This window comes from Cavia porcellus, unplaced genomic scaffold, assembly GCF_034190915.1.
Source record: "Cavia porcellus strain 051 isolate PalLab524CR breed Dunkin Hartley unplaced genomic scaffold, mCavPor4.1 scaffold_10, whole genome shotgun sequence".
Taxonomy (NCBI): Eukaryota; Metazoa; Chordata; class Mammalia; order Rodentia; family Caviidae; genus Cavia; species Cavia porcellus.
The window spans coordinates 77074941-77101427 of NW_026947493.1; the positions used below are offsets into that span (position 1 = coordinate 77074941).

General features: G+C 30.1%; 1 protein-coding gene across 8 annotated transcripts in view; it reads right to left on the reverse strand.

Moving 5' to 3' along the window:
* Nucleotides 1-26487, reverse strand: part of Csmd3 (CUB and Sushi multiple domains 3) — a 1082130-nt gene that overhangs the window by 635489 nt on the left and 420154 nt on the right. For 5 of the 8 annotated variants that reach the window (XM_063257640.1, XM_063257641.1, XM_063257642.1 and 2 more), the window contains exon 7: nucleotides 20189-20500. The exons of the other annotated variants lie outside the window; for them this stretch is intronic. In XM_063257640.1, coding sequence (XP_063113710.1) covers nucleotides 20189-20500 — 312 coding nt within the window. The remainder of the gene's footprint in view (nucleotides 1-20188; nucleotides 20501-26487) is intronic. 8 annotated transcript variants of the gene reach the window in all.

Here is a 26487-nt window from a genome sequence, read left to right on the forward strand (position 1 = left end):
TTAGAATAAATGTAAATAGTCTAAGAAGAGTTGAAATGTGTACATTTTCAGGAATAGCCTGAGAAATGATTTAACAAACAAGCAAAATGTTACTATTTTTTCAAGTATTTTGGAAGAAGGAAAAAAAAGTGTTATTTTTAATGTAAATATTTAATTAATTATAATTGATATGAATTTTTAAAAGTAATAATCAAGAAGACTACCTTATTTAATTCATTATTAAACATAAAATAGTTAAATTATATAGTAAATTATATAGCCATTTATTTAAAACCACATTAATTATAATTTTATGGACTGTGAACCAATATTTAAATTTAATTATTTTCTCTAAAAAGAGCATAAACAATAATTCAAGTGGTATATTCAATTTGGATAGTTGTAACTTAGAATACTTTACATATTGCTTTTGATCAGGATTGTAGTGAAGGGTAATGGCCTTAAAATGTAGTACAATTACATTTATTCAAGCTATAAATCTTCAGAAAGCAAAAGTGACTTTTATTTGATACCTATAGTTTAAAATAATCTTTTTATTATTTCTACACAATTAGCACAAATTATGGCTAACTTATTGGTTTAGAAATATTGTAAGATGATATTTTTCCATTAGTAATACCCTCAAATTAGGAAGACAGAGACAGGGTTTGATAGTTACTGGAAAAGGCAGGTAAGAACTGTTTATGAATACTATATAAATTAATAGAAGAAAATGATCATTAGAAAAGTATCAGTGCCTAATTCTTGGCATTTATTAACTTTGTGATTCTGAACAAATATTTTTCTTTTTACTTTAGTTTCTTCCCTCTCAGTAAGAAGCTAGAACTGCTTTTCTCTTTGTGGTTTACAAGATTATTTATCTGGGACTTTTACTGACAGTGAAGGGTTAGGACAACTTGCTCGGGAATGCTTTCGGCTGTGATTCTCCACCCACACCTTTATCGTACTCTAAAGTTTAATTCCAGGGAAGTATTTGACTACTCTAAGCTTAGTTCTACCCACTTGTGAAATTTCCTGTTGCTTCAAAACAAAATTTGCACTTTGCATTTTGCGCATAATACTCGATATTTCCATCTAAACACTAATCGTAAGTGGGAATCTACCTCCATTTTTATCTGCATTATACAACTCGCCCTTTTTAGTGATGAGTCTGAAGATTTCATGGTAGTTTAAATTCAAATATTAAATGCAATAAATAAAATATTGTAAGACCCCAAAAGAAAGTATCATAGGAATATTCTATGGATTAAAGAGTTCACCATCATACATAATGCTGCACTAACTTGTGAGGTATGATACAAAACACCATTCATATATAAATTTTGTTACAATATGATGATCTCCATATTTCTCCATTTGCTGGAGATCATGATATTGAGCACAATAAGCTGGATTTTGAAGGACAAATGTCACCTGTTTTTCCTAAAGTCATTTTCTTAACATCTAAAAGAGATGACATGAAAGTGGAAGGCGAATTATTACTAGACAAGGAGGGAAGAAATGGGAGCGAGAGGCAGTGTAAGGGGAGATAGCACGGGGCATGAACATGATCAAAGTACATTGTACACATTGAAATCCCCCCCAACAATGTGAAGCGGGGAGCTTGGTGTAAGGAAGGTAATGAGATGCAGTGATTAAAGTATGTCACATGCGTGTCCCAATCTACCCAAAGGAAACTCATCATTCAGTATAATCAATACGCATTTATAGAAAGGCAGAAAACTATTACACCAATACAACTGCCAATAATTTCTCCCAAAAATCCCCTGCCCCTTGCTTGGAACACACTTATTGTGTTTTTGTCACATTCTAAACAAGGTCTGCAAGTCCTTGTTCAAGACTGAGTTAGTTGTGTTGTCATATCTGCTCCCCTGTACTGAACAGATTCAAAACATTTACCTGTCATATGACTATTTTCACTTCGAGAAAGAGCCTGAAATCTCAGATTTCCAGACCTGGTATGTTAGTGAGATTGGGAGACATGGTTTATGAAACTGCTTTAAGTTGCATTGTACTAGGCAAAAGAATTCGCTGTATTTTTAATCATGCTTCCTAAATAGCCTTCTAGATTTCCAGAAGACTTCTAGAACTGTTCCAGAAAGACTGAGGCAGGAGAGTGCAAATTTGAATCCAGACTGAGTACTTAGGGACTTATCAAGACCCTGTTCAAAATTAAAATAAACACATAAAAAGGGTTGGGATGTAGATCAGTGCTAAGGTCTGGATTCAGTTCTTGAATACACACATGAACATACATACACACACATGCACACATGTACAAGTGGCGATAACAGTGAGATAAGTGTGTCCCAGTTAAGGGGAAGTATTTGGAGGGATTTAATGGCATTAATTTTTCATTATAATTTTTAAGTTTTAAGCATACTTTGTGTCTTGATTATCATATATATATATATATATATATGTATATATATGAGGTGGATACTATATATGCAGAGATAGGCCATGTTTATGTGTATATGTACAAGTAGACTGAATTATCTGATTATAAGAAATAAGAGACAGCTTCTGAACATAAAGACAAGTGAATTTTTCTAGCCAAGACAGAATCACTTCAGATGAAGAATTTGAAGCATTTTCCTGGTTCTAAAAGGATGTAACTTTATTGTTTCTTTCTTTCCTATTTTAGCACCCATATATCAATTTCTTGTAAATTTAAAATATCTGCATTGTTAAAAATAAAAATTATAAAGCAAGTGTGATTGCACAGGCCTCTATGAAAGACACGCAGTAGGACAGTAAGTGCAACAGCAGTCCGGGCACTTTAGCAAGACTGTCTTGAAATGAAAATAAACAAATAAATAATTTTTAAATTGGCCAGACTGTAGCTCAGTGTTAAGCTGCTGGGTTTAGTTTCCAGTGCCACAAAATAACAACAACAACAACAACAATAATAATAATAACTGCTATAACACAATTGCAAAGATGAAGACCATGAAATGATCCCTTTTAGAATATAATAGGAGTAAATGATAATAATATAAATTTTTCAATTCACACAATTTTTAAAATATATAAAACAGTAAACAAATGCTTTAGAACATTTTACTGAAACACTGTATATTTGTATGACCAAAAATGTAAGTATTGCAAATTACAATTCCAAGACCCTGCTCTAATCCAGTCATCAAAGATTTAATATCAAGTACAGAAATACCTCAGTTCATGAACATTTCTATTCAAAAACAGAAGCCCTGGGCAAAATGTTGCTTTACTTTCTGAATTCCACATCGGATGACAAGCGCAACCTTAGTCATCTTTTTCAGAATCATGAAACAAATTAAAATCACAAACCAAGGTACCACTGTAAATGTCATTAAAATGTAATTTTACTGAGCATGAAAAATACACACAGTAAGTCTTAACAGGTTATCAAATGAATGCTTTTACAGAACACATTTAACTAATTTTAAAAAATACATTTAAGCAATGCTGCATTTCAATAAAAAACAAGTAAAATTCATAATTTTAGAGTCAAATGTAAAACTACATCATACTATGGTCTCTTATATAGGACCAGAAAAGGTAGATAGAGGTAATGTGCTTTTGTGGTTATGTCTCCATTGTTGAGTTAGCTCCTCAAGGAAGGAAGGAAAATACTTTGCTCATGCAGTATTTCTTGTTTATGGATTTCAGTGGATATATACAATACCTTAGTTCTGGGTCACTTAGAAAAGGGTATTCACTTCCAAGAATTTACTTTGTTAGTTTGAACAAGGCGGGATGGAAATGACACATTAAAGCGTTTTCATTTGTAATCCTATTCTTAAGTATAGAAAATCTATGTATGCCCTAATGCGTTTAGTGCTGAATGCAAGACCTGCAGGCAATCACATAAAATTAGTTTCATTTATCTTCTTATAGTTTTACATGCTAATCAATTTTGATGATTTTTATTCCTGCTACTTTTTTGTTTTGTTTTCTGTTAGCCTTTTGAGCACAGTAGAAATATTTTAACATGATAAAGATCTGGTAAAAGAGACAGTAAGTATGCAATCAAGTCCATTTTGGTTTAGTGGAAAAATAACTTCATTTCTGTATCATTCATTAGAGCAAACTGAACCTACTATAGTGGGTTATCACTGTGGAATTTTCCAGGTCAATTACTGCTCTGTCATTCTCAAAACAACCTGAATTCTAAATTACATTTAAAACTTTACGAAAAAAATGTTGACTGAATGTAGTACTTAAGCTTCATCTAATGTTAATAATGTTAATCAGTCCATCAGTTATTTTAAGTGACTTAAATTTAGCATACTGTAAAAATTAACAATGCCTTTGTACCTATGTAACAGCTTCATTTGGTACAAGGTTCAGTATTTTGTGAAATAAGTGGAACTTAAATTTATTTTTTATATGAGATAATCATGTTGCATAGAAATTGAGAACTTGTATCATTGGAAAAAAAATAGCTCGGGAAGTTTTAGAGTTAGTATTGATAATGGTCTCTAACATTATAAAACTGATTATACTATATGGATTTGATAAAGGAAATTCAAACGTTCATTGGAAACTTGGAAAATATAACTTTTAAGTGATCTTTCTATCCCATTTTGTTGTGGCTTAAAGTCAGAAAATGCCTTTTAGCTTCAAGTTCCTTAAAGCTAATAGGTTTTCACGACATAATCTCAAAGGTTGCATATCCATAATTTATGCTTGTATTTAACTGGTGTGTATACATCATTGAAATTTACAATTTTCACAAAAATTCATCTTTAAAAAGGGAACAGACATTTAGTATCAATTACTTACAAATTTATATAACGTGCTTTTCAGAGACATATATTCTTATCAAATATCCCAAAACTATCTCATTTTCTTTTAAAGATTATTCTCTATTCCAGCAGTATTTTGTATTTATCACACACACTCAAGTTTGTAGTACTTATTTAGATATGAAATATCCTAAAAGGGACAATAACTACATTATAAGTCTGACTCAATCCAATTATAGTTTATTTTTTTGAAAAAAATAATTTCTCATGAGTAAGCAAATAATTTGTATATTTCTAATTATTTCTGCTTCACTTAACATTTATATTCAAATATACAGTGACATTCTTGTCTTCCTTTGTATTATTTGATGCATCATATGAATGTGTAATTCTGAGTTCTTATTTTCAATTAATTATAACTTTGTTCAAAAAATGAAGTATATTAATAAAACAATTTCTCTGGTCTTTTTTGCATATTGAAAATAACTGTAGTATTTTATCCTGAAAATAAGACATACATTAGTTTCGACAATGGATTTATTTACATATATTCTAAAATATGCAACCAATAACTGACTAGGTTTTAACACAGGTTAAAGCAATGTTATCATGCTGTCTGTGAATTGTGGCATTTCTCTCACTGGACTACAACTTGGCAGATTTACCTGTCAGTCTCATGACATGAGACACACAAGCTAACTTCTCTACTCAGTTCTAAGACATTAATTTGTTCAGCCTTAACTCTCTGGAAATAGAATCTGGACAAAAGTAAGAAGGAAAGGTTGTTTTAATAGGAATTCTCAGTTCTGTCATCATGATAAAGGAGATTTAGGGGTTAGAAAATTATTTATCTGTGTTAACAGGATACATGTCATTGTCTTATTTGTTTAAAGGTGATGGTAGCTCCATGCTTTGGTCCTAGACATTCTGTTTTTATTGATCAAAGACTTATTTGGAATGCAGTGTGCTCTGACTCACTTCATCTTTTGTATAAACATTTAGAATAAGATGCCAGAATAAAAGTTAGATTATATCCCTGTAGCATCTCCTTTACCGCGATTCATATAAATATTGCAATTAACTTAAAAATAAAAATTCAACAAGAAATATTTGCTTTATAAATGTTTCTGTTGCCTAATTTTTTTGTGTTTAAAGTGATGAGAAGTATATCATAATTGGGTCATTTTTTCTGGGTTCTACAAGAAGAAAATAGACTTGAAAATTCATCAACACACTATCAGTGGTTCATAAGTCAATAAAAATTATTGTTTCAAAACATGCTAAACATAAATGACTGTAAACCTTTAATACATGGAAGTAATAATGGTCACCATTAGACGATAAAACTATAGGTACAAATGAATAGGTTCAAATATACAAACAAACTTTGTATAGGGACATTTGAGAGATCCAAAATATTTTCAAATGCTAAATAATTTTGGACTACACCAGCTTATTAAAGCATGCTATATATTAATTTTACAATTATTTAAAATCATAATGTATTTTCCTTAATAGACACCTCTAGGAACAACATGGTTCTGACATAACAATGGGCTTTTGAAAACTTAAAACCCTGTGCATAGCACATTACCAGTTTGTGGGTAGCACTTATTCTTGCATAAAGAATAAGTGAGTGTAAAATTTTTGTGATTTCTAATTATTAGCAAAAGAACATACAGGATAAAATTTACTCCTGTACTTAAGTTCCATAGTTAGCATGTAGCAAGGGTCTCATAGTGTTAGTCACTTGTATCACTTTTATTAACAGTTACATTTTAACTAGTTGATCTTAAAGGTTGTTATAACTAGTGCTGTGGGGCTGGGTATTTAGCTCAGCGGCATAAGCGCCTGCCTTGCAAGCAGGCAGTCCTGAGTTGGATCCCTGGTACCGATAAAAAGGAAAAAAGACAAAACAAAACAAAAATAACTAGTGCTATAAAAAACTAACATTTTTTTCAGGCATTTTGTGTTTTCACTGTGTATGAATATAACATGAAAATTATCATCTACTTTACCCAGATTACTACTTTAAATTTTACTTTTTTACAGAAATTTGAAAACATCCCCAATTCCTTGACCAAAATAGAAAGTTAAAACAACATTTAAAAGTATAAGAAAATAAAGTTATTTTAAGTTATATGATTGTATGAAAGTTATTCATCATATTTTAACATCTTCCTGGAACAGTCCTATGATTCATTTTTCAAAGAATACCATCCTTCCGACACAAGCCTCAACCTTGAAACAAGTTCTACTCAAAATCCTTGTAAATACTTTAGAACAAGTAATAGTATGAAGTATTCCCCTCGATAAATTACACAGCGCTAAGTTTGTTAAGGAGACAACATGTTTTATAAAAATAATTTGTTAATTTCCACCCAACGTATAGGTTGAGTGAACTTTGCTACTTTTTACTTAAGAAACAGTGGACAGACTAACTTGGTGACGGGTTATTTAATTAATCATTTGATAAAGATTCTAAAATTGATAAATGGATTTTCTTCTTTCCTAGAAATGGAACAAATTCAGAAATTCACAGCACTTGCCTAGATCATAACAGATGTACCCGCAATGCTTGGCGTAACAGGTCTTACAGTTATGGTGTTCTGTAAAATGTCAGGAGTACATGAAAAATGTGGGATTTTTATATTCTCTTTAGGGATTCTTACAATTGGCATAATAAAAGTCACCATATGGAAAGACCATTGGTATGGTTAACAGATACTTTTACCAGTTTAGAACTGTCTCAGCCTTTAATTAAGTTTTTAATCCATTTCTGACAGCTTCAAATTATGCAACTTTTAAAGTTTTCTTTAGTACTACAGTTAAATGCTAAGAACCACACTCTTTGTACATTTACTTTTTAGTGTGTTATACTCTCTTGTACACAATAATTTATTTTTAAATAATATCTGCCTTCATAAAATATCTTTGCTAAAGTTTCATTATAAATTATAAAAATCACATTAGTATTACTATACTAATGAGAAGGTAATATTAATCACATATTTGTTTTCCATTATGACATATCTGTGATAATGCTTTCTAAAATAACAGAGCAACCATTTGTATAATTTTAGCTGCAAATTAGTGACTCTCTGCTGATTATGTGTAGAGGAATACATTCTTCCACTACAAATTTCAGGAGTGCAGTGAATAATTTTAAATTTCTAAATCACAGAAAGTTGAGTTTAATAACTAACATTTTTCCTCACCCCTGTTATTTCAATTCTTACATTTTATCCAAAACCCTCATGAGAATACTTTATATAAGTAGCTGGGTTCTACTTTAATCAAACATAGAAGGGCTCTGATGTCTGTCAATGGAGGTATTATACAGGTAAACTCATAACTGTTCACAGAAGCAAAACACTCATAACTCATGTCTATTTTAAACACCATTTTGACTTTTGAGGACCACCGAATATTTCTTCCCTCTTTCCTCAGTTAATCAGAATAGTTTTTATTCTTGATACACAAATTGTGGCAATACACTAGCAGAAAAGCAGAGCCTCAGAAGACACTTCAGGACCATTGAAATTAAAAACTGGTTCAATAATGTCTTAGCAACAATTAATGTTGTAAAACACCGGACTCTACTAAATGACTCCTTTATCCTCTGGGGAACTCCAGCAGACAGATACAGAGAAAAGGAAAGATCTGATTTATTTTCAAAGGGTTCGTCTCCATTTCTTTCCCAAGGATCACAGAAAAATTACAAGGAAAGAATAGATATAAAGGAGCATTTAATGAATAGACTGCCATGAATCAAGGGAAAAATTGACAAAGAGGAAATATAGAGGTAACATAAACGAGAAGAATTTAACGTTACACATAATATTGGTACAACTTTATATGAGAGCAATAGGAATAGTGGTAAATCAAACTGTATACATAATAACTATTACATAATATGCAATATATAGTGATTACCATCAGTTTCCAATACACTATTAATATATATATATATATATATATATATATATATATGTATTGGTATATATATATTTATTTTTTTCTTTAGGGATTTGAGCTCCCTAAGGAACTTGAAATTGTGCTGGTAATTTCTTTTTTAATTTGTACATATACACTTTTACTTTAAGTTATTTGTATGCAACTATATTATATTTTCTTCTAAAGGCTTTACAAAGAGTAGTACCATTTATTGGCAGTTTGGATACTGAGTATCATAGCCTTACTTGTTATTAAAATTATAAACTAACCATATAAAACTATTTTTTTCCATTCCTACAGATGGGAAACAAAGAAGAACTAGGTGTTTAGCAGGATCATAAACATGCTAACATATTATTTTCATTAATTTGATCCTGAAACTCCAATGCCAGCATGTATGTTACCATCCTGATCATGAAGGAGTTTTTAAAAAATCACAAGTTTCAATTATATACCATGACAAATCTCAAATAAATGGGATTAGTGTGCCTTATCCTCATATATTCTTTTAATTCAAGGATTATATAAAATTTTAACTTCAATCAATATCAGATTTTAAGTTTGCTTTACTTCAAAATGGTTTTAAAACTTCACGGACTACGTTTAATATAGAAGACATGGACTATTTTCTTGTAGTGTTCCTATGGTTTGAACCATAACATTATGATATCTTAAAGATATGAAGACATGAATAAAATGAAGATTAGCAAACTCCAATTGCCACATGAAATTCAGTTCATTATCCATTCTTTTTATGAACGCTATCACTGTCTGCATTATTTTTAATGGGAAAGCACAGAAGAATTATTTTTTTTTCTTAATGAATGGAAACCTACTCAACAAAAACTTCTTAAACTCTCTAGTGTCCATATAAAAATCAATTTGGAAACTTTTGTCATTTTAATATTATTTAGTATCATGAAGAAACACAATCTTATGGAAATTGTAAAGAAACATCAAGTATCAACATTAAAAGCAATAGTCCATGATTTAGAAGATAAATGATGTAATTGTGAAGAGAAAAATATCCTATGAAATGCACCCCAAACCTAACACCATGCTGTTCTGCCATATATGAAAGTTCTGTTCTTCCTAAAATTCTAAAGATTAATTGTGTGACTTCACTCTGTGCACAGCAGGGGAGCCATATGCTCTAGAAAACTATATGCAAGAAAAGCAGCTTGTTGCAAAAATGGGTGAAAATGCACTGAAATAATTTTGAACAAGATAAAAATGTCTTTAGCATAGGACCACTTTCTTCTCCTCAAAAGGCAGAGGGGTCTGATTTGGCAGTAGTTTTGAGCAGAAATAGAAAGTCTATCCCCTTCAGAATATTTTTAAAAGGAAAGATATTTGAAACTCTTACACATCCCATTCACTTGACCTTGATGATCACAGGTAAATTAATAAGCTCTGATAACAATTTGTGGAAATTAGCTACATGTAAAGTCAATTTTATCTCTGTACTTTAAATTTAGCCTATCCTTTTCTATTAGTCCAATGCATGCTATTATTGTCTTTTCTCATTTATCATTCTACCAGAGAGAGAGAGAGAGAGAGAGAGAGAGAGAGAGAGAGAGAGAGAGAGAGAGAATGAGAGAGAGAGAAAATGAGAGAGAGAATGAGAGAGAGAGAGAGAGAGAGAACTTAGGTTAATGTAAAGAATAAATTATAAATATGTATGAGTAATATTAGTGAGAATAGTAATGCAGTTACAAATATGAAGAAATAGCTTTAAGAAATGAGATCACCCATTATGGGCCAAATGGAATTAATGTACAAAGATGCAGTTTTCTTTACAGACCTACTCAAAGAATGATAAGAACTTTTGATTCTCAGAAACTTTAAATTTTAGTATGTCTGCAGAGCACTAAACTAAAGCATGGTTTGAGGGATAGCACTGGATAAAATCTTAAAATGGTTACTTTTCAGACATCATCTGTAAATAAAATAAGTTTTCATTGCTTAATATTATCATTCACACGCCCAGGCAGAATATTTTTATCTAATATTGTTAAAATTGTAGTATAAAATTGTTAACAAGTAACTTACAACATTTTTTCTCTTTTCCCAGAAAAGCAATGTAGTCAACAATATATAAAAATATTAGAACTATAATAAAAATATAGTTGCCATTATGAGTGCCATTATTTTGATATTTTCACAGATGTGACAAAATAAAGTAATGGAATAGAAAACGAAAATGATAATGAATAAGTAATTAGGTAATGATAACACATTGGTACATTCTTGGTTATGAATTTTTAAATTGCTATAAATGCCAGTAGTAAACACAATTTTTCACAAAATAATATAAGTACATAAAGTTAGAGATAACATAAAAAACAAAGAGAACAAAAATGACAGGATATTGATAAAGTACCCAACATATATAGTCAATATTTATAGTAATAACTCCAACATCATGAACTACCTGTTACAGGTATACACTTTATCAATATCAGACTTCTCACACCCAAAGTGAATAATTAATTAAATGAAGCTACTATATAGAAATCATAGTTAACCAGATAATTTTTAAGTTCATCCATCAGTTATTTATATTTTAAGAGTTGCTATGAAAATCATGATAGCAGTTAGTCTCACAAAGAACGACTAGAAATCTAAAGCATACACTGGTATAGAATTATCATTAATATAAATTTAAATGATAATTATTAAACATTTACTCATGAGAATATTCATTTGGCAATCAATTTTAGTATGCTTCTTATCACCATACTTTACTTTTATCTATTAACCTTACAAGAATTTAAGGGGCTGGGGATTTAGCTCAGCGGCATAAGCACCTGCCTTACAAGCAGGCAGTCGTGAGTTCGATCCCCGGTACCGATAAAAATGAAAAAGACAAAAAAAAAAAAAAAAAAAAAAAAAAGAATTTATAATAAAGCCAGTGAAGGAAACAATCTTGTCTTTGCTTTCTTTAAAATAATGGCCAACATATTAAAAAATAATACTCATCTCAGAGTGCAGAATTTTTAAAATTGTGAGCTAAAATTTGATGACATTTATTTCATCATTCATCCATTGATTCTTCTGGTAAAACCATAAAGAACATAAGCACGAGTTGAAGAGCTATACGGTTATTCAGGCCGATTCAAAAAATTTTTCTGCCATGAAATATGCCCTCATTCTTGAGTTCTCCACTGTAATTACTCCTGTGGAAGGTAAGTTTAGTGTTTGCCTCATTATCTAGGATAGTTTGTTAACATTATTTTTATTCTACTGAAGAAAAAGTTTTCTTCAGGAATAGACAGGGTAAAGGCTATTTGATAACTCTTGCTGTCTTGACATAATAATCAACCTCATCTAAACTCGTCCCCCTTAGTCTATCAGGATAACCTCTGAACTTGTTAGAATTACAGATTCCTGGATCCCCATTCAATTGTCAGCCTGTGTTTAAGCAAGGCTGCTACATTATGTCTACCATGAAGATAGAGAATCGCGGGCTAAAGATGTATATGGCAAATCATTACTTCTGTAAACTATACTGCTGTGTATTTGATTAATTTGTCTGCCTGCTTCGATTATTTTAGCTTTCTTCCTTAAATTCTTACTATATTTGATTCTTCACATTAGAGGACAACTTTTTTCTAAGTTTCCCCATATCTTAAACTAAAATGAAGTTTATTTCCTAAGACTGTTTAGCCGAGATTTCTATACCTCTGTTTCCCTCCTCATTTATAACACTCTACTGAAATTCAGGAAACTGATATTTTCTTTCTTAACCTAGCAACTCAATATCTGTTTGCTGTTTTCCTCCACAAACTATCTCCTGAGCTTGGCAAAGCCTACTTTGTAGAGCATGCCTAATTCTTGCCTGTAAAAGTTTAAAACTTAACTCTGAATTCAGTCTAAAATTCAGTTCCTCTCAGGGCATTCCACACTAAGATAAACTCTGTATATAGCGTGGTCTGTTTGCATGTTCTGTCCAGTTTTTATATCCGTTAGACAATTGTTTGTGTAGCGGGTATTTTTTTTCTCCCCTACTGAATGTAAGTTCAGTGCTTGCTCAGCTTTCTTTAGTAATGTGTATTTAAAAACTGGCACTAAGATGGGAAAAAGGAAGACAGCCAATAATGAAACAAATAATGAGAAACATCAAACCAAGCAAAACAAAAGGAAGAAAAAAAAGAGTAAAGAATAATAGTGAAATGAATAAATGAATCAGCTCTTAAACATGGTAGTGAATAAATGCAGAATAATCCTGCCCTAGGGATAATTTAGACAAACTAGGGTTAGACACTTAAATGGAAAGCTTTGGAATTTGAGGAACAGATATGTGCACTGCGAACAGGGAAAATGTGTACTGGCTGAGTTCATATTTGCTAAGATAAAAATAGTGCCGATCTCTAACTTTGCTTCTGGCTACATCAGACATTTCCACACTTGTTTTTATGTAATTTATAAAATCAAACGCTCATATATATAAGTACGTGTCACCTCAAATTCCAAGAGAAATTTTGAGGTGAAGAGAAACACCTTAACTAATATGCAAGATTTCCTGTTAGAAAATTTTAAAAGGAAAAGTGACAATAAAAATCATATTATGCAAGCATTCTTCGATACTTAAAAATACTGTAGGAATAACTAGTCTGTCTATTCATCAGCCTGTTTCAATGTCTTATTACTGAGTTAAGAATCCATTGCTTCCTGAAGCATACCATCTCTATGTGAACAAAACCAAATGGCAGAACAGTTTTGTTTATAATAAGCGGCTTTCTTTTATCTTGTGATTTCATAGACCTTACCCCTCAGATGAGAGATTTCATCTCCCTTACACATAAGAACAGATTGCACATTTGATAAGAAATGCACCTCATTCTTTCCCACTTACATACTCATTCTCTGTAATTCCTTCACTTACAATGGGCCAGCAGTTTTTCTCTATATTCTTGCACCTACAAATTTTTCCATGAGAATAGAAATGTCTAGTACTATATAATCATTGCATGCTCAGCAAGAGACAAAATATTTAATGAAACCCCAATAATTGATTACTTGAGTAATGTCAGAGTCCACTAAAAATATGTTTACGTAATGACCCATAAATTGATTTCCTCAGTGTGATAATGCTTATGAAAACTAAAACCAAAACAAGACTGAAATAACATGTCTTGGATTTACAACTTTGTGCTTAACAAAGGTATTAACAAAATTCTGGAAAACAACACAGTTGCTTGAAACACTTAAAATATTTAAAATACATTATACACCTGACTCTATAATCTAGTGGTGGGCACGTAGTAAGCACTTAAGAAGACTGCCACCCAGTTGCATTTTCTGCCATAATATGGTATTGAACTTGTATAATTTCAAATTATGAAATCTTCTGGAAGTAAACTGGAGCTTTGATGTGAGTATATGATTTAATATACCACTTTTTCTCATCTCTGTTGAAACTTGTAAATGTTCAGATGAGTTTAGTTGAAAAAAACATAAATTACAATATAAAGAAAATTTCTTGCTTCTTTTTGGAATAAAACTACTGACTTTAAATGGATAGTTTAATAATAAAATAACCATTATTTTCTTAAAGATGAAAATTATAATTTACTTGTTATTTAAAACTGATGATTAAAGTAGATTTTCTTTTGTGTTCTAGTTTTGAGGGAAGTACATCTACAATATAATCACAGTTAAACAGAATCGTATTACACACTGCTAACCAAACTAAAACCCTAGTGAAATACCATTAAACATACTGTGAAAAAATAGACATACTATATACTATGTCTATTTGACATACTGTAGTATGTCAAAACAAACACCAGTAATGTCTAGAAAATCTTATAACACATATTTGACTCCAAAAATGTTATAGTTATTTACTTAAATTTCTCCTGAGAAACACAAGAAAAAAGGATTAATAATTGTTGTATGTGAGACTATATCAACATTCATTAAGTGGTGGACAGAAACTATCTACATGCTGAAAAAATTTAAAAAATAGTTTTTCACTACAGCTCTAAGAAAAGGAATATCAAAATAAATTACTATGAAATAAAATATATATATGTTAATTATTTTTAAATGGTATAGCTAATAGCTTCTCAAGGAAGAATGTCCAGTTATTGTATTCAGTGCTCCTTTAACATTTAACAAGATATTACAAAGCATTCCATATGCTAGAATGTAAAAAAATCTTGAATGAATGAAAGGATGAATGAATACTGGACTAGAAATAGAAAGACACTGTCTTTATACAGTCTTCAGCAGACCACGACATCAAATGATGTTTTAATAATGATGGGAATGACCCTATCTAATTCTAAAAGATGATTCCAGAAGTGCAAAGACATTTTACTGATTGCACTTTAACCATATTGCTACCTAAATTCTTCTATTTTAAGGTAACTTTGGGGTGAAGTTGCTTAGAGCTAATACACTGGACTATGAGTTTTAGGAATTATTGAAAATACACTTTAAGTAAACATTATGACACAATTTTAAAAGATGTGATATTCAAAAACTGCTGAACTTTAATATATTATTATATATTTTGTCTAACTTTAAACATCTGAATATTTTTGTATGAAAAAAATCAACTTTAAAATTATATTAAACTTTAAAATTATATTAATATTCATGTCATTTTTCAAATATGCCAAACATATTTAAACACTTTCATCATTTGACTATAACTTCAAATTTCTAATCAGTAAAAATACTCATGCAAAACATTTTGTGTGGCTCTTAGTAATACAAACATAATTTACTACTTTCAATGTTTTATTCTTCCTTCAATAATTAGTTCAGATTTTCTCTGTGCAGTCTTCATGATTTTTCCATTCAGAATTCGTCAGTCTCTACACTGTATTTCAGCAACATTTGACGACAATTTTTATAGCTCTGTTTCTTAGTATACATTTTAATTTTTCCTTTATTAGGAAGGCATGTCAGTCTATGGCACAGACTACTTAGTATGTCTTGAATTCTACATTCACAAGTGTGTTAATCTTACATGAGGCCCTTTGAAGCAGCCATTCCCAGTTACTTGGTTGTGGTTTGTCTACTAAACTTATTTCTCCAGGCCTTAAAGTTAACAAGAAGAAAACCATACACTTACCCTCTTGTTAGGACTGCAAACCCCAGTGTTGATAGTGGAGAGCTAAGTATCCATGGAAAGCAAACACCTGAGATTTTCAGCACTGCTGTCTTTACATTTAATCCTCCTAGTAGTCCTAATGTAGCACTATCATACTCTAGTTATGAAAACTGAGCTCTAATATGGGATTGAATTCTGTTCATGTGACATAAACAAGCTCTCACATATGACAGGTGCGAAAGTCCAGTCAATAAACACACAATTCTCATTTTGAGAACTACAGACATTTGTAGCATGTGTACTATCAACACATAGTTTCAAGAGCATCTAAAGAAACTTTTATTAGTATTATTCATTTACTTCTTTTTATCACAATGTCCTAAAATCTTCTCAAGTGGAAAGAATTAGAAATGTATTTCTATAACTGAGAACAAGTAAAAAATGAAATTTTTAAGATTGTTTAAATGTAATTACTGATTTTTAAGTACAGTAAAATAAGACAATTGGAATAATACCTATAGAAAAGTGTAAAGATCTTTGAAACTATTCCGAGTTTTAAAAATTATGTATTAATTTCAAAGATGTTACTTTTGCAGAATAGAGTGATATTAAGGCCTAATTTAGCATAAATTCACACAAGTCTGAATAAACACACAGGGATATAAAGTACCAAATGTGGTATGTAATTTCAGTTCCTTCTTTATTCTATCTTCATAATAGTTCTGATATCAAGTATAAACACTAAAATTGCCTCAGGTTATAAAAATAGATGAATTAGGAACTAATAACAATCAAAGGCATTATAAAAATGAAAGTTTATTTGCAATACGACTGGGAAAAAGTTAAAAATACTAAATGATCACAGAGTGAAAAACTGCATGGGTGTCAAATGTCAATGGAGGGAATATTACCTTAATCTTTCATATTTGTGGTTTAGATAGTAATTATCTTAAGCAAAATAACATCTATTACATTACTGTTTGTAACTATGGAATGTATTGACTACAGTTTATTTATGTTTAATTATCAATTTTACTTTAAGATGCACAAAAGCTATAAGCAAGGGATTTATATTAGGTTTCAAGTTTTAAAAAGATAAAATAATAAAAGTAACATTATTTCATGAGAACATTTTGGCCTTTGATAAACTATTTAAAAATGCACTGGTGAGCCTTGACGAAACATAGTTATCTTTAATACTGAAATATATAGGCATTTTATTATACTAAAGAAGGTCATTTCAAACCTTCAGTGGGTTTTCTAGTACTTACATTTGTTAATATTTCTTTTTAATTTTCACACATACTTTCTACATACATCTGTGGGTCAGAACCTGTATTAGGCACTGTGAATACCAAATGAAGGATCTCCAACCTGGCCTGGCCAACTTATGCTCTGAGAATATAAGATGTATAGGAAAAATCATAGTTCTGATAATTACAAGCCAAGGAAAGTTCAGGATAAAGTGGAATTTATGGAAGATAAATACCCTTCCATTAATGGAAGATCTGATCTTTCAGAGGTAAAAATTTAACCCTAAAGAGGGAATTACAAGGATCATTTTGAAATCAAGAGTGAATGATTCATGAGAATGACTCAAATTAGAGAAGAATATAGTGTGCTTGACAAATTAAAAGCAATTATTAAGCCAAGAGAAAGAATTAAAAGTGGTTATGGAAACTGTAGGACCTGCAGGTTCCTAAATGAGCACCAAATTTTGGCTTTATTCCTAAACTCACGTAGAAATCATTGGAAACTTCAGAATGTCTACTGATATATAATTTTTAAAAAATTGATTATTCTAAATATGCTATGAAGAGTGAGAGGAATAAAAATTATTTGTTTTCTACAATGTATAGAAAACATTAAGAAATGTGTTTTGGATCATGCTTACTGATCATTATGTACCATGTAACATAAATAGCTCAGTTTTGGATAAACCCTATCACTCTTTTAGGATTCTGATTAGTTATGGGTTTTATAAAAATCTCCTTTAGTCACATATGGTGGTCTTCATGTTCTTCACTGTGTTTCCATCTCTTGAAGGAAAGTTTTGTGTATTGTTTATCTTTATTTCTGTTAGAACATAGCATGATATGCAGTAAGCACTTTCTATATGTTATGAGAACTAGAATTAATTTTCTCTTTAAAGATCACAGCTTTGATGTTGGTCAGTACTAACTTAGTTATTCTGGTCTGCTAAAATAAAAATTTGATGATTGTTTTACATATGAAAATATAGCGACATTTAAAGGGCTTTTATAAACTTAAAGCAATACACGCAAGACAAATTTCCTTTACTCTTAACATTGACATTTGAGGGGTTGTCTGTTTTGGAGAGCTGTTATGTTAATATTTTTTTCTGGAAAGCATAATAGATAAGTAAATAAATGAAATTCTTGAGTCATCAGTTACTAGGGGAAACAAAAATGTTAATTAGTTATTTCAAAAAAGTATAATGATTTAAGGGACTAAGAATAATGATGAGCCACACCACTTAAAATGTTTTACACACAATACTTTACATTTAATTTAAACAAGAGAAGGGTTTCTATATGGGATGGAGATGGGACCACTGAATAAATGTTTTACTACTTTAGAAATAGTATGGAGAAATGTTAAAAACATATTGGTTCTTAAATTGCATTGAAGGTTATGAGCGAAACTGAGAAAATGTAAGCACTGATTTGGAATCTATGAAGAAAACACTGGAGACATTTAATTGAAAATTGCATGCATATGGTTAAAAATCTTACATGGCATTGTTTTCAAATCACTTTACTTAAACTAACAATTCATCACTTTTATCTTTCTCAACCTGATTATTGTTTCATGTTCTACAAAACGTTAATTTGGAAGAACGAGCCTTCTCTCAAAAAATGACAACAAACTTTGAGTAGTATTTGTATGATAGTATTTGGCAGTAAAATTTGTATAATAAATTACCCTATTTCTAGAAATGACAACTTTGGGATCTTTGTTTAATTTTAGTTAGCTAAAATTTTTTTTTTCCAAAAAAAGTAGAAAATACACTTTTTCATAATATTTTAATAAAAATTTATCTATAATTCCTAGTAGTAAGAAACTGTCTATTTATTTAAATGTTACAGCTTTCAACATATTCCCGATGTTTTTCTGAGTGGTAATATTTTATAATAAAAAAGTAAATATTGACAGAATCAGAGGTGGAAATTTAACCTGTAAGTGTCCTAAAAATTTATTTCAGGACATTTGTAAGTGCCGGGGACATAGCTCAGTGGCATAACACCCTGCCTGACAAACACAAGGTCCTGAGTTTGATTCCCAGTACCATGAATAAATAAATAAATAAATATGCGCAATTAGAGCATCAAAGTAAATAATTTCACTATAAATTCTAAGGAAAATTAGCTTTCAGGATATTTTTCTATGGATTTCAACTCACTGTAATAAAAATGTCCTGATCTGTCTCTTTCTGTGCTCGGGATGGAATGACTTTTTATTACTTATGTCATGGTCTCTATATGACTGCATACTACATGAATTATAACCAGTTTTGAAGCTACGTGGTGATGAGTTGGAAATGGTGTCGATAGTTTATATTTGAAAAGTGTTCAGTATATTAAAGTTTCCAATGCTGTATCTATTGATATGAATGAACTTCCATTCAACACTACAATGAATTTTTCCTAAATGGTTGAGTGTAGTCAGTTATCAAGAAATTTAAAAAAGTGTCTGCTACTTCATTTTATAAAAGATAGATTTACATAAATCTATTATTAATTTACACTAATCTATACGATTTAGTTTGTTGGCACTTTTTCTCTTAAATAAATTAAAAATTTAAGGAATACTTAACACGGGGGCCATAATACCAATCAACAGTTGTTACCTTTTCAACATGAGCAATCTACTATAAGTACAATCATGATTCAGGCAAGATGTAACTTAAGAAATAAAACACTAACCTATATGATACAATCACTAGACATGTTTCCATTTGTCCAACCAAAGCTTCTATTTTCTCAAGTGTTGGCATTCATATAATATAAAAAAATTATGAAAACACTGAAAATTGCTATACGAGACCAGTCATGTCTGTGTACACATAAAAACAGAAACTGGCTACTTTATTTTCTGGGTCTAGTTCGACATCATGACCGGTACATAACAAGAAATATTTAGTACTAGTCTGTACCACCATTTGACTGCATTTTTTCTTTGTATTCTAACCCCCTCCCCTTCCAACATTTGCAGTCCACTTTGCTTTTTGTTTTAATTTTATTTTCTGTGCTTTCAAATTATTCAAGTTCTGGCTGTTTCTATCTCTATTTTTTCAGCTATTTTGTCTACATCTTGGCTCTGTTTCAGTTCATTAACTAATTAGAATCACAACGAAAAGATACCTTTGCTGTAACTAAATGGGGACAAGTAAAATAACATCCAATACCTCTATGAGTAACAACTGCAAGTTCTTTAGTTCTTTCTATCTGTTCAGCATTTCGTGGTCTTCTCCTTGTACTTTGTATATCTGCTTGATGAGGAGGGAGCCCGTCCTTGGATGTGTTGGGGTCCGGACCTGAATTTCTGAGATTCGTAACTTGCACTCGCTGTTCCTCGGAAAGTCTATGGATGGTGACAGCTGTAACACTGGATACAGTAACATCTGCAGGTGTGCTAGCAACAGCAATAGCACCAGTGGTAGTCCTGTTATGCTCCTCTAACTCACCAGTGGAGGTTGTGTGGGTCAATGTAGAAGAACCTGTGGGACACAGTAGCACTACATGCTAACTTTTTCTTTAAATTTTGGTTTTTTTCTGATAACTTTAATAAATTATTAGTTTTTCTTCTATTACCTTAAGGATAACCAACATGAAGAGGCAACACACAAACACTTGAGCTAAAGTGTGAAGCATACCCACTCTGTAGGACTGTTTGTATCTATCAGCCTATAGGTAGATACTACACACAAACCAGCACATTATCACTAAAATATATTGGGAGGGAGTGAGAGATGAGACTCTTTATGTAGTCCTGAACCATATTCTTTTAAACTAGACACGAATTTTAGCAACATATGCCTGGCAATCTGCAAGTTTTGATGGAATATATAACTATATTACCACACTTTTCTCAAAAGTATGTTTTGAATAATTTGTGTCATATCTCTTCATACTTGCTGGGAAAAATATTTTTAAAGATCTATTTTAAGACAAGCAAGTAAAGAACTTAAAATTTAAAACCAAATGGAAAATGAAAACAAAATGATGAAAAAATCAGACTGAAATTACTACATGTAAATATTTATCATAACCTTATTTGACAAAAAGCATTCAACGTAGTAAAATTTTAAGTGTCATTAGCAATACATACTTTTAAATTTAATATATTCTCTGAAATTAATGTTTTTAAGTATTTTAAATAAAACTTTAATCCATGTCAAACTAATTAAAATTACATTATTTAATTTAAAAGTGCTTGGAACTACCCGCCAATATGAGACTTTTATTCATACAAAAATAGTGTTATGTAATGATTGGGAATTTCCAAAAACATTTTAAATATTTCATGATGTGTGCCTATTTTCATGCATACTATAATTATACATGATATCCAATTTTTTTTCTGTGTTAGAGTTTCATAGCAGTTTGAAAACATGTTGAAGGGTCTGTAGTAAACTTTAAGATAAAGCATTCACCTAGGATGCTTGGATTTGATCCCCAGCAGGGCAAACAAAGCAAAAGGACAAGTATTTTCACTATACAAGTTATGATTTTAGTTTTCTTTTCATTTTTATTTGGAAAAGACTTTCCCTCGTAGTGCATGGTTCTTTTGTAATACTACTCTTACAGTAATAGATACACAAAAAAGAAAGAGTATATACTTAAAGTGACCTTGCCACCTAAAATGTTAACAAGATAAAAATTATGAATTTTAAAGCTACTTTACTAATTAGAAATCATAGTCAGGTCGCAGTTAAAAATAATTCTGGATATTTTTAAAAGTAAATGTGCAGTGTGTGTTTTTCGTTTGTTCTCAATATTCAAAATTCTGTGTAAAATGTCTAAGTATTTTAGACAGATGTAGGGATGTTTCAGCCATTATGAAACAGGAAAACAGTGTAATCATTTAGTATGCTTGTGGGATGCTATGTTTTTGTTTTTGTCTTGCACAATAAACAGGGAATTAGTAGGCCTAGTAATTCTTTTTTTTTTTTTGTCTTAAAGTCAAAAAGAAAGAAAGAAAATCAAGCATCATGTATAGGAATGAAAAGAATGCATCTTTGCTAATAATTTATTTGAGCCTAGATTTTCATGTATTGTCTGGTTTTGATAAAGTTCTAAAAATGATTTAAATGTTGGTTAAACTTTAAGGAATTCAGATGTAATTGAAGTATAAAAATCATCAGATTGTCCTAAATATTTTAATATATTATGTCATTAATCTGAAAAAGCTATGCGTTGTGATCAATTAAAATCATGATGGTTATACAAATCAGCCTGTACTATTTACTAAAATAATATTGAATGAATTTTATTTAATCATATGATTGATAAATAACTGCTTACAAAATAATCATACTTTAATTGGTCTGTTATCACTATTTTTGTTATATTCATAAGGTATTACAAAAACAGGTTTATATTACTGTGCAAGGAATTTAACTGAGCATTCTGATTTTGAAAAGACATAGGGAAGTGGGATGAAAAACTAATATCTTAAAGTTATTTATAACTTCACCAAAATTGCCAGATTTCTAACAGTTAAAGAAGGAAACCAACCTGGTGTGAATCCACACACCTCTAATCCCAGGACTCTCTTGAACACTTAGTCAAGAGAATTGGAAATTTGAGCCCACTCAGGCTAATTTAGGAATTCAGTGAAACCTTTTGTCAAAATTAAGAAAAAAATTGAACTGAGGATGTAGCTCAGTGCAAAAGATCTAGGTTTAATCCCCAGTACCACAAAAAAGTTAGAAATTAAACATAAAAATCTAGATTTTAAGGAGAGAAGACAGTCATTTAACCAGAAACTTGTATTGCTAACTGTATGCAAATAGTAGGAGAAGCTATGGAATTTCTATTCTGTTTCCAATATGAGTATTTCCATCTTTAACTGAATTTTCACATTTCACCGTAGACTCATTATGGCTATTCTGAAAAGAAAATTTTCTTGCAATTGAGTAAATAGTTCTTTAATAATTCCTAGGTATCAGTTTAGACTGCTTCTGTAAGAATTCACCCAAAATCTGCAGACAAATTCCAAACACTTGACTTCCAGAGGATCCCAATGGGTAAATAAAATTCTAGACCAAACGCTGAAAGTTAAAACTGATGCTAAGCACCATTTCAGCTCAGAGTTTCTACCAAACCCAGTCGTAAAATCTTCAGCACTAGAACTGTAACTCCCAGCAGTGAAGGTAGTAACTCTCCACTATTTCCATACCCTGAATTCAGAATACGTTTTAATGTTAAGGTAAAATATCGGAAAACTCTTTTCAATAACCATAATCTAATTGGATATGCATTTTAATAATGAGTTCTTATGTTTTAATGTGTGACGTTTTCACGGTCTCTTTCCCTATATTACAAGGGAAGCTCCTAGAGTTTTAGGCATTTTATATTTTGTACAAAGACATTTGTATATTATTTATTGCTGAATCCCTAGTACAGTGAGTGTCTAGAGAAGTACCTGACATAAAACAGATGTTCCAGAAACATTCCTCAAAAGAAAGTATAAAGAATGAATAAATTTAATAATGAGCCTAAAATCATAATAATAATTATGAAGGTAAAATATGACACATGGTTATAGTAGTCACGTTTCAAACACTGACGTAAGTGAAAGAAATAGTCAAAGAATGAGGAAGAAATCATTAAGCTTGATTTTAATTTTCAAAAACTTCCTTTAGAAAAAGTGTGGACTTGAGATTTTGGTGGCCTAAATAAGAAGCACTTGGACTGTGCTTTTGTGACTTCCAGATATGAGAGTTTACTGTACTGATGTGAACTACATTTATTTACATAGGTAATATAATACATACATATGATTTTATGTTACCAAAAAAGTAGAATTTCATCTACTTTTAAGTAGATAAATTTGGCACATATAGTGTATATGTATATAGTTTTGTACATATAAGTTTTGTACCTGTAGTGGAATTATAAAGGAATAATATCTACTTCTTTTGTAAGACAATAAATGGTACAACATCATACAAATATATAATATGTATAACGCATATAATGCATATGTATAATCATTTTATTTAAAATGTAAATCAATTTAGAATGCTCAGTTTTTGAAACAGATTTTTGAATCAACACATTTTATTATTTCATCATTTAACATGTTAAAAACCACAAAAATTTAGCATAAATAACTTTTATGAGGGAATTGCCTAGATTGGAAAAAGCCTGAGAATTATGTAGAGCAACAAATCCAGTTTAAACATATAATATAGTTTACCCAAAATTAAAATAAGATATTTTACTTTTTAAAATGAAGTATGAGACACAATTATGTAAACATTGTCTTTGAAAACACAGTTAAATGCACACAAGACATAAAACTCAAATTAAAAGAAGAAAATGTACATTCAGAAAATTCATACTTCATTTGATATCAAATCATGTATACACAATATAATTTATCACAATTAGATTAATCTGTCATTAAATTACTTGATATATAATTTTAAATAAGATTTTTACAATATAAAAATGTATCTGAAATATATTTAACAAAATATTTTCCAATATAACAAAAATAAAATGAAATGATTTACATAAAAACATGCCTCTATAAATCATAACTTGGTCATATTGAAACTCATGGTAATGGAAAAATGACATGTTACACATGCAAATTGTCAAATTTATTTAATATTGCATACTATATTAAAAATGAATTTTATTGTATTTTAAGAAAATTAAATTTTGAAACTTTCTTTTAATTCAAGCAATATATCTGAAAGAGGCTACACATGTGCCTTTAATATTAATCTATCACTTAGAAAATGTACAAAAATAAAACTCATGTCAAAATTAACTTGAAGTTTTTTTTTATTCAAATAAAGTTTTGCCCTGTAGATTATTTTCAAATTTGATATGCTGTTTTGACCTAACTTACCACGTAAGTAAAGAACAGAATATGCTCCTAAAGTTACATGCAGGTGGGTCAATAAATACACAGAACTATAAGACTACATTAAAGACTATATGAAAATTCATGCTTTGCATATCATTTAATATCAGTTAGTTTCATATATTCTGTTCCTTTTTAAATTTTATCTGAAGCATTTCATTGAAAGTTTAACAGAATAATAATAACATGTAACAATGAGTAGTAAACATTTAAAATGAAATCATGCAAAACAAAGGTATTTACATACAAAATAAAACAATACCCCAAATTCCCAAACACTACTAATGTGATAATTCCATGATAGTTATTGCTTGATAAACTCTAACTAACTTGTAATTTGTCTTTCTTTTTTCGATCCACATTACTTACATGAAAACTATAGGAAAACATAGACACGTGAGAACATTTGCAGATTAATTAAATGTGAGTGTGTGGTAAAACAAAGCCATTGATCTGCTGCATGTTAAAAGTCACCATTTTTACTAAGCACAGTATAGTTGTGAAAATAAGGTACTTTGAAATATTAAATTTAGTATCTTAAAAATTGTGCAGTCTGGTATTTCATGATAAGTTGGTAAATACTTATATTTTTCAGTATCCAAGTTAGATAAGAAGTGGATAAACTTGTATAGAAACTAATTCTTGAAACTAATATTGAAAGTAGTGGTTAAAGTTGTAAAAATAGCCTAAATGCAAAAACTTTTAATCAATTGTTATTTTCCAGCAGAATTTTCAGTGAATTTGGAAAAATGTAATTCAGGCTTAAAGTGTATATCTGTATAAGTATTAAAATATTTTTCTTTTAAAATAAATAGCACATTTAAGTTAGAGGTGCATAAAATTGTGACCTTTTTGTCTTACTTAAAGAATGTAGTATAGCCAGAAATTTAATCATTTATGGCATCGAAAAATGGTATAACCAACATGCAGATTTCTGATGTTATAAAAATCAAAAGAAATTTATATTGGCAAAATAAGATAAACAGAACAGTAATTTAAGTAACAGATTTTTCTAAAGTCGTAAGTTTAAAAAGGCACACAGTATTTAAAATATAACTGAAAGTTTAAATAAAGGTGTTTTCCTAAATTTATTGACATATTTATATGTATTTGTTTTGTTTATGTGATATAATTCTATTTAAATTTGTAAGATTGAACAGTAAACAAATATTTTTCAAGTGGATTTGTTATTGCTTATTAAGTGCAAGTGATCATATTGACGTAATATGCAAAATGAATGAATAAATATTCGCAATTTAAGCTAAAATTGATGATAATAAGCTTTGTCAGTAAATTTAGTGATATAACTAAAACCACAATAATCAACAAATTATAAAACAAGTATTAAATTATGTTCCAATCGAAGTTGATTTACATGCAATATAAGAATCACAAATTGTGAATTTTTGAAATTCCACTCAACTCATCTGCTCAACAAAGACTAATACTTTTTCCAGATGAAATAATAAAATACCAAAACTATTAGAAAGTCTTCAGCCTAGTGCATTGGTGAACCATGACAAAAGTGCACACCCACATAAATGTATGAGAGATACAATAAACATCACAGTTTGTCATCTAATTTTTAGTACTAAAATTAGA